The sequence below is a fragment of the Atta cephalotes genome (genome assembly GCF_000143395.1).
Source record: "Atta cephalotes unplaced genomic scaffold scaffold00007, whole genome shotgun sequence".
Classification (NCBI taxonomy): domain Eukaryota; kingdom Metazoa; phylum Arthropoda; class Insecta; order Hymenoptera; family Formicidae; genus Atta; species Atta cephalotes.
The window spans coordinates 4,918,906-4,929,657 of record NW_012130071.1 but is presented as its reverse complement, the minus strand read 5'-3'; the positions used below and the strand labels follow the sequence as shown (position 1 = coordinate 4,929,657).

Sequence of the window (10,752 nt, the reverse complement as noted above, 5' to 3'; positions counted from 1 at the left end):
AAACTCTGTTACTCTTATCCAAGAATAAATTTTTCACTCTTTTTTAATAGTGGCAATATTTTAACTCTTTTGGAGTAAGATTTTATACTTTTGGAGTTGAAATTCACTTTAAAAGAGGAATGAGATTACTTTCCTTTGGAATGAATCTCATTCCAAAAAGAACAAATTTGCTATTCTTATTCAAGGATGCAAATTTTTCATTCTTTTAATAATGGCAGTACTTTTAACTCTTTTGGAATAAGATTTCACTCCAAGAAATTTAGAAAGTACAATTAAAAAAATAGATAGCTATGATAAAGTTGCTATTTCGCTACGTTACGTTTCCGTACTATGTCACATCAGTTGATTGAGACTCGACAAAATATAATAACTATATACGCGCTTGATGTTCAATATGGCATCCGTTCGCCGAGAACTGAAGCAACAATCTCGTTTCCACGGTTTCGTGAATTCGAAGAGACCCGCAGTCATAACGGCGGCGGCAGCGGCCACACCGCGTTACGCCGCAGCGGAAAATCAGTCCGATAACGATAACGACATTTGCAACGTTACTATGCGTTTGCCGGCTAGCCGGTCGTTGGTCGATCGGTTGTTCGTCCAAACCGAATCATCCTGTATTTGTCCCACGACTCCTGCCGTTCCACACCGCAGCGATCGGAAAGGAGAATTTATCGTTCCGTGAAATGCAAACTACCCGGAAACGTAAATAAAACGTTTAACGTTGTCGGGAGCGTTATTGAGTCGAATGCTGCCTCTCGAATCGCCATGATAGTGTTAGTTTAAATTGGAAACAATCCATCCGTAGGTTAACTACAATCGGATTCGCTATCTCCTTTGGGAGAGAGAATATTTTTTCATTCTCGTACAAAGAATATAAACATTTATACGAAATATTATTAAATGACGTCCAAATATAGACAGCTTTTACAAATATTTCAGTTTTTAAACTTTATTTATGGATTTATAATATACCTTACATAATACTGTTATATAATATATAAACAATATTATTTCTCTTTCAAAATAATATTTTGAAAATTATGTTTCAATGAATCGATATTAATGAAATCAACAATGTATTGTTCTCTCTGTATATATGATATAGACTAACATTTGTATTAACTGTTTCATGTTGTTACGAAATAAAAAGTCATGAAATGTGTTGGATGAGCAGTGATCGATTGCTCCATCCGTCTTGTTTGTCAAAATTGATTAGCGTAACGAGGCGAGACCCTAGTGAATAGAATATTAGTGAATCTGCTTCGATAACGATAATGACATTCGCGTTGTCCCACAGGGACACCTTATACCTATCACGCTACACCTCGACGAACAATTATTCTCCGAACAGAATCGCGCAGTCTTGTTCCGCGACGTGATTCCGATTGCTATGATCAGGCCATGGAACGTGCGTGCATCGGCGCGTGAAACACGAGCGGAATGATTATTTCAATTATCCAAATGAACGTCCGCGCGCATATCGAGTTAGGCGGCCATTCCAACTGTCGCATCGCCATCATCTCGCGGAGGATCTCAAGCGGACACCGAAATTCTATCCAAGATATGTACTGCGTTCGCCTGAGCGACGCCTTTCTTAGGTTTCTGAGCCGTTTCCCGATGAACATGACGATGAGAGTTTTCGCCCAACTTGCCGGGAGTTTAATTTCGCGGGCGAGTCTCCTTGACGGAAATGACGGAGAGAACGAAATGGATAGAAGAGAGAGAGTTTTATTCTTACCGCGAAAGAGCATGTCTTTTCTCGGCGCGCGAAAGAGTTTAATCCAAGCAAGGTTGAGTGCTATAAAAAGAAACGTCAAGATGAGACCAGCAGAATCGCGGTAAATGAAACCGATTGGAAAGTTTTGGAAAGCTTATTACGAACCGACGCATTAGAGAGATGAAAGAAATATTTCTATCGTTGGCAAATCTTCTTTAACAATCGCAATTAATGCTATTTTGTGATCTTTCAGAAATATGCTTTCTAAATTTTTTTGTTTTTAAACTAGAGAACTAGTGCTTGTAGGCAATCAATATACAAGTAATATTATGTATGGAATGCAGTTTTTGCGCAATAATATTATATATGTTCAAACGTGTCTTTTTTTCTCTTCTTATATATATATACGTGCGCAGTATATTGCATGTAAGCAATCAAGTTATAGGCAATTAATTTTTGTGCGCAATTGAACTATCGGAATATGATGTAGGCAAACGATGCTGTTGCCAATCAATTTGTAGTGATCCTTCTCCCCTAGATATTATGTCAATCTTTATTTAAATCCAGAGATTTTTTTACGCAGAACTTTATTAAAAGAATATGTCGATAATTTAATAACTGAGCAGGCACAAATTACTAATGAGTTAATATCAATTGTTTTAATATAATTCTTGTGTGTCGATTTATAATAATACATACATAAGTGATACACACAAAAGTAATAATCAGTACGTCCGTCCTATCCTAAAATTAGACTGTTCTGAAGACGCAGCAGAGTAAATTAGAACTAAGCGATTCTTTATTATGATCGTTTTATACATGTACGTTTCATTTTTATGTTCACGCTGTTGATCATCAAATATTCAACAAGCACAAATAATACTTATAGCACTGTAAGCGCTAGTACGGAACGTAACTTTAAAAGGCAGTACTATATACACTCGCGATATGATCCAAAAGTTAGGTCCTCTTGCGCGCTCGGTAATGATACTCTCACTCCCGATTTTCACTCTCACTAGTGAGCATATCGCGAGTGTAAGAGAAAATTTTTGATAGCGCTTATTCATGGACGAAAAAAATGAATAGATTGACGCAGCCTAATGCAGCTCATTCAAGAAATTTCAAGAAATTATGACTGTATTCAATTCGCGAGTATATTAAATCCAGCAAGGACGTAAAGCAAGAATCAATCATCTTAAAATTATTTAAAGAATAAACAGTGGGAATTTACTGGTCTGTTTCGCCTTCTGAACGCATTGTCAACTTTACACGTCAGTGCTCCTATGACTGACAGTATTCAAATGTTTCATAAAAAAATTATGATTACTGAAAAATTTCCATCTATACATACATATTATATCTTGTAAACAATTATATTTTTATTCTCAACTTCTTTCATCAATAGTTCGTCATTATTATTAAGAGAAGTTATTGATAGAGCAATATTTCAACTTTAAGAATCTGTTTTATTAATTGCGATACGATAATTTTTAATAGAGTTATATTTTATCATATTTTAATAAATTGTAATATACAGCAATACATTAAATAAGTGACACAGAACAAACTACAATTGACAAAGCGATTATAAGTTCTGAGGTATTTGGTTAATTCAAAATTGTATATACAATATTTTCATTAAAAATGATCAAAGTTTAAATTTAAAAAAGAGATTTAAAGCTTGAAATCTCTATTTTCGAATGGTTACTGTATTTTTTAAATTTATATAAGTTTTTTTGTAATTTTTATATATAGAAAGCTATGAGCTGAAAGAAAGGAATATATTTCTTGTTAGTGGTGTAATTGTCAATTTAAAAAAGAATATATGTACATTTGAATTAAAAATGTGATACTATCCATATAACCTTTGCACAAAAGGAGACAAAAGGAGAATAATATCACTTGATAGAGCAACATTTCAACTTTAAGAATCTTTTTTATTAATTGCGGTACGATAATTTTTAATGGAGTTATGAGCAATCAAAAGTCAGAATACTCTACTAAATTTGCGAATAATTCAAGAACAAAAAATCACAGAAACATTTTTAAAAAAGGATTTTATAAGGAAAATTCCAAACTTTCACGATATAGAGAGTCGCAAATTTTCGTAAATTTTTTTTGGCGCGCGACAGACTTACAAAGTGACAAGAAGTATATTCCTTTCTTTCAGCTCATAGCTTTCTATATATAAAAATTACAAAACTCATATAAATTTATAACATATAAATTTAAAAAATACAGTAACCATTCCAAAGTAGAGATTTCAAGCTTTAAATCTCTTTTTTAAATTTAAACTTTGATCATTTTTAATGAAGATATCCTCCGCAGAACTTATCCTCCAACCCAATATATAACACAAATAGAAAGACATAAGAATTTGCTAATGGATTTTCTCATGAATAACCTGATTTTCTACATGTGCAGTAACAAGATCTTTTCGCGAAAAGCCTTTGTCACACACCAAACATTACGCCTTTTTATTGCTATGTACAAAGCTGTGTCTGTCTATATTGTTTTTGGTACGAAAGACTTTGCCGCAAATCTAAAATGCAACATATTTATAAGTACAGAAACATAAAAATAAAAAAATCTATCAAATGAGAAATAATTGAAAAAAACATTAACGATAATTTAAAAGCACATACCTCACAAAGATATGGTTTTTCACTATATCTTTTTGTATGTCCTACATGGGATGAAAGATAGCTAAATGTAGCTGAACATTCTTCACATTTATATGGTCTTTCGGTGTGCTTCGCGTTTATATGACGACTCAAAAGATGTTTTGAAGTATAACTTTTCTCATACTTGTGATGTTTCGCATCGATATGTACCATCTTGTGCGAGTCTAGATTCGATTTTCGATCATAAAAAATGATCATAGCAATATTAATCATTTGTTACCAATTAAATTAAGCATAGAGATCGCATTATCAAATAATTCCTCAAATTTATGTTACTCACTTAAATAGTTTACCACAAAACTCGCATTGATATAGTTTTACATCTGCATGAGTTATTTCGTGCCTACGCAAATCACGTTTTGTCTTAAATGTTTTACTACATACACCGCATCTGTGAAGTTTCACTTCAATATGTACGCCTGTATCATGCCTACGCAAATAACATTTTGTCTTAAATGTTTTACCCACATTTTTCACATTTGTAAGGTTTCACTTCAGTATATACGTCTCTATTACTTTGTCTCAAAATTTCTAAAGAGGTAACTTTGAAGATGATTGCTGTAAAACCAATATGAAAATGTAACATAAAACGGATAACGGTTGAAATAATACAAAGTTATCAAAAATACTAAAAATATTAATTATGAATTTTATAAATCTTACCATACTGTTGAAGCACACATTCTGTTTTGTCACTAAGCGTTGATTCACTTGGAACCCGTTGCGGATGAGATTCCATTTTTTCCAACTAAAATCGTCAAAAACATAATTTTTTACTATTCTTATAAATTTTCTATCAAGATTGTCATTGTCAGGACATTGTGTCACAGAAAGTTGTCGTTAACGTAATTATATTATCTCATTAAACAACAACTTGAAACAATTTTTGCAAAAACGGGAAAATATATTGTTATGACAATATCTATGTATAACGGCCAATACATCATTACCAACTAGATACAGAATTATCAGAGATGAATGTAGTTTTAGTGAATACTGAATTTTACGCATTGATAATAAGAACTATATTAAATGCTTTACAGCCAGCCATCATCTTTTAGTGTATTTTACTGCTAGATTAATGTATTTTATCATTAGCGATACTTGATATATAATTTGGAATGTTCTTTCTATACATGAACGTTTATGTTTTTCTGATTTACATAAATAAAATATTAAGTAAAATATTGAATTAAAAACATGATACATTGAAAAACAATGAAAATAATTAAATTTAATTCAATTTGGATACAAATTGAAACATATAAAGGAGATACCGTCATGAAAAGTTAAAAACAACATAAATAACTAATAAGTATGAAAACTGTAATATTAGGAATAAACGGTATAATTACTAATCGTGTTTTAAAATCTGATAAATAAAGATTATAGAAAATTCAATGAGCATTGAATAATATCCACAGCCTATTTTACATTTGATGAACATATTGATTCCAACAATAAAATTATAAATAGATAACTATTCCGAAAAATAAAAAGAAAGAAATAGAATGATATGTCAAAGTCAGATTATATCATAAAAAAAGCGACTGTAAAAATAGAATGACGCCTGATATTATTTCATAAAACTGAAATTTAAAACAGTTTAACTTTTTTAAAACATAGAATATAAGATGCTATAAAAAAATAACCATTTATATAACCGATAACTATTTAAATAGTCGGTTTTATTTTGAAATAACTGTTAATAAAATAACTATTATAACTGTTAATGAAAAATAACCGTTTAGCCCATCCTTAAACTAAAACATTTTTTTTTTAATATGATAAAATGGTTACTATTCAGAATATTTACGAACTGACATCAACTAATATTACTAAATTTTCACAAAAATAAAAACAACCAAAAAAGAAATAATTGAAAAAAACATTAACGATAATTTGAAAGCACATACCTCGCAAAGATATGGTTTCTCACTGTGTCTTTTTGTATGCCCTATATGGGATGAAAGATAGCTAAATGTAGCTGGACATTCGTTACATTTATATGGTCTTTCATCGGTATGCTTTGCGTTTATATGACGCAAATTTTGTTTTGATGTGTAACTTTTCTCACATTGGTCATACTTGTAAGGATTCCAATACCATGCGAGTTTATCATGCGAGTCTAAACCCGACTAAATTGTCGACTAAAAAATAATCGTACCAATATTAATCATTTGTTAGCAATTCAATTAAGCATAGGGATCGAATTATCAAATAATTCTTTTATTTTTTGTTTCTTACTTAAGTACTCAAGTACTTCAGTACTCACCTAAATGATATATCACAAAACTCACATTAATATGATTTTTCACCTGCATGCAGAATTCTTTCATGCATACGCAAATTAGCTTTTGTACTAAACGTTTTACTACACTGTCCGCATCTGTGGAGTTTAACTTCAGTATGTACTCTATTACTTTGTCTTAAAGCTTCCGAAAAGGAAGCTTTGAAGATGATTGCTATATAACAAATATGAAAATGTAAATGAATAACTATTGAAATAATACAAAGTTACTAAAAACACTAAAAATATTAATTATGAACTATATAAAGCTTACCGTATTGTTGAAGAGCATATTCTATTTTATCACTATGCGTTGATTCACTTGGAATCCGGAGATTCCAACTTTTTTTCAACTCTAAAATTCCTAAGGGGTACTTCTCAATTAATTTTATTCAAATGTTCTCTAAACTCTTTTCTCACGATCTAAATTTTTTTTGGACATGTATACTTTCAAGTTTATTCATCTGTCAAAAACATAATTTTTTTACTTATAAATTTTTATCTTTATAAATTTTTTAATATTATGTCATGGAATGTTGCCATTAACGTAATTATTGTATTAAACGGCTTAAAGTACTTTTTGCAAAATAAGAAGAGAATACGAGGGCAAGTCAATAAGTTTTTAGAAAAACATAGTAAAACATAGTAAAACACATTTTTTTTTATTCATTTTTATTTCTCATAATCTCCTTTCAGCTCGATACACTTGATTCAACGATTCTTCAACTTTTTCAAGCCGTCCGAATAATATGATTCGTCCAACCCTTCAAAATAAGCCTGTTTCGGCAATGAGCTGCTCTCTAGTGATGAATCTCTTTCCTCCGAACCATTTTTTTTGGAAACAGGAAATAGTCGCAGGGAGCTAAAGCTCTGGCGAATATGCTGGATGGGAAAGCAATTCGTAGCGTTGAATTTGGCCATCAGTGCCGGGCACGTATGAACCCGTGCATAGTCTTGATGGAAAAGTACTTTCTTCTTCGCCAAATGAGGACGTTTTTTCTTTAAAATGTTGTTGAAACGGTCCAATAAGGCTGCGTAGTAATCGCCAATGATTGTTTGCTTCGACGGAAGGTAATCGATATGAATTATACCGCGTGCATCCCAAAAAACTATGGCCATTACCTTTCCGACCGACTTTGCGGTCTTCGCCTTCTTTGGAACTGGTCCCGTGAAGTTGTTTTGACTGTTCCTTCATCTCAGGTGTGAAGTAATGGATCCAAGTTTCGTCCACAGTAATGAATCGACGCAGAAATTCATCTGGATTATGTTGAAACATCTTCAAATGTTGTTTTGAAATTGTTACAGTCGCGCTTATGATTCACAGTGAGCAAACGTGGCACCCATCTTGCCGATAGCTTTTTCATACTTAATTGTTCGTGCAAAATTGAAATCACTGTGCCATGTGATATATGCTTGTGGCTTTAACAGCTCGCGCACTTTCACTCGATCAGTCAAAACAATATCGTAGATTTTATCGATGATTTCTGGCGTAGCAGCTTCAATTGGACGTCCCAAACGAGGTGCATCACATATGGATATACAACCACGTTTAAATTCATTCACCCAATTGTATATAGTCGCAAACGCTGGTGTAGATGTGCTATAAACATTACCCAACTCGACTTTGATTTCTTTCAGCGTTAAACTTTTCATATGTAGATGTTTGATCACTGCACGAAACTCGTTTTTTTCCATTTTGCAAAAAATACAAAGGTTGTTCGTTTTAATCATCTATAGAAATAAAACCACACGATGAATTTCGCTCAAAATTTGACAGTAATCAACTGAGAGATGCTACTTGTCAAAAAGTAATGTGACACTGCAGGTGCCCTCTGATAGATTTTCTAAGAACTTATTGACTTGCCCTCGTAAATGCAATTAAATATAGTAATCAGAATCTTGAAATACAGTTGAATTTCAAATTGTTTGCTGACAACTAATCAAAAGCTTGAGAATGACTGATTCAAGGTCCAAATATATATACATTTATATATATGTATATATACTTATTAAGGTAATTGTTATTTTAACAATTCTTAAAATTTAATCGAAATACCCCCCTAATGTTAAAAATACATAGACGAACAATTGAGCAATAATTGTACGCAGTTAATTATAAAAATAATTAATAAATATATTATTCAGACATATTACATACAGATCGAAAGAATCTTATGTAATATGTCTACGTAAGCGTACGTTTCGGTTTTGTTTGCGCCATCAGCGATGTCATAATGTAGATGCAAATATTTAAAAATTGAAAAATTAATCATGTAATTTTTCAATAATTTAATCGATACGAATCAGTACTTTAATGTGTTTTTTGAATCCACCCTTTGAAAATAATATATTTTTTTGACATATTGATAATAACTAGTAGCCCATTTTACCAAAGAACTAATTGACAAGAATGTTTTCTCAAATATGGAATTGAAGAGACTCCTCAGCTGCTCTTTTAGACATCTATCCGACATGATTAATTTTTCAAATTATATGTAACGTCTAAACAATACATTTATTAATTATTTTGAATTAATCGCATTCGATTATTATTCTTAATCGCCCATTAGTCTATATTGATATCATTTTTATCTCGAGAGCTCAATTTTACTTCATATTGAATTTTAATTCCTTAAAGTAATTCAACAACTTAACAAAATAACATCAAATTTTTTTCACACCGGATTTTTTTAACAATTTTTACCAGAGCACCAGAATTTCAGAAATACACTTTTATGGACAAATTCAGCCGATCCGAATGAAGCAGAAAAAAATCAAAATCATACGCTAACGAACACTTAATCGGCAATTTTTAATTTAAATCGTGATCAAATTTACATACAAAATGAGTTTATAGCTCATTCATTTTGCAAATTAAAAAAAAATAATTTTAAAATTGAGTAACAATTGGAGCGGCTCGAATTTTGTCCACAAAGGTATTTCTCCGCCACTTTTTCTATCCGTACCATAATGGCACTGGTTAAAATTGTTGAAAAAAATCTGAAAAAATTCTGCTGTTATTTTATTGAGATCTTAAATCACGTTAGTATGTGTCCCGAATAAATTCCAAAAATTACAGTTAAAAAAACAATCATCCTAATACATATATACTATATATATATCGTAAACTATATTATATATATTAAGTAATATAAATAATTATATATCAAGTAATGTTACACTGAGAAAAATTGTTGTTCCTCTATTATACTAGATACTACTTATTACTAAATATTTCTAAGTATAGCTTACAAAGTAAGAAAAATGTACTTTTCTTAGAAAAATTTAAAATAAAAATTTGCTAAGGAAAAATATGTTCATGTTTTAAAATTGATATCCGAAATTATAAGAAAAGAAAAATTCATGCAATAGCTTTCCAAAACCTTTAATTATTCGGTAGCTCCAAAGTGACGCTTTTACATATGAATTCATATACATAAATTACGTTACATTTACAGTTTAAACAATACATTTTATTATCGATATTATAAAAAAAGTTACTTATAACAATATAATATATCATAGCATCGTATATGTGATAATACAAACTTTAGAAATCAATGCCGGTCTAGCTGGATTTTAAATGCTTGTATAATTCTGTATGAATTTATATACTGCATATGTAATCTTTCATGCAGTAACATCATTACATTGAATAGCAAAGTAACAATTTGAAAGTTTTTCGCATTTTCGAACGATCTTAATAGTGAAGAAATAATAAAACAAATTTATTTATAACATTTTTAATATTATTAATAACATTTAACAAATGTATGACGATATAATATTTTGACATAGCCCGTATGAAAAGGAATTATTGAAAACTATTATGTACTATATAAATTTCTACAGGTATCATTCAATTTCTATAGTTATTGAAAAATAAGTTATTTGAAAAATAATTTCACGATTATATCCGTGAATAGTAATTAAATAGTAATTAAACTATTGGCGAATAGTTCTGAAAACTATTCGCGATTACGTAATCAAACAAAACGAACGCATGTAATATTGGCCTTACTCATTACGAAGTTGATATCAATCTTTGTACATAAAATTCA

The 10,752-nt window shown here is 30.7% G+C and overlaps 1 protein-coding gene across 1 annotated transcript; it reads right to left on the bottom strand.

Moving 5' to 3' along the window:
* Positions 1–4,184: 4,184 nt before the first annotated feature.
* Positions 4,185–6,983, bottom strand: LOC105627004 (zinc finger protein 761-like). Its single transcript, XM_012208287.1, has 6 exons — positions 6,966–6,983; positions 6,318–6,539; positions 5,065–5,149; positions 4,870–4,959; positions 4,363–4,565; positions 4,185–4,259 (listed from the first exon to the last, which is right to left on the bottom strand). The coding sequence occupies exons 1-6, from the start codon at positions 6,981–6,983 to the stop codon at positions 4,185–4,187; spliced, it is 693 nt and encodes a 230-aa protein (XP_012063677.1).
* Between the last annotated feature and the right edge of the window lie 3,769 nt (positions 6,984–10,752).

Coding starts and splice junctions, on each gene's coding strand:
- LOC105627004 (XM_012208287.1), bottom strand. Junction 4,960..5,064: donor ATGTGTGCTTCAACAGTATG/GTAAGATTTATA, acceptor TTGGTTTTACAG/CAATCATCTTCAAAGTTACC. Junction 4,566..4,869: donor ACCTTACAAATGTGAAAAAT/GTGGGTAAAACA, acceptor AATCGAATCTAG/ACTCGCACAAGATGGTACAT.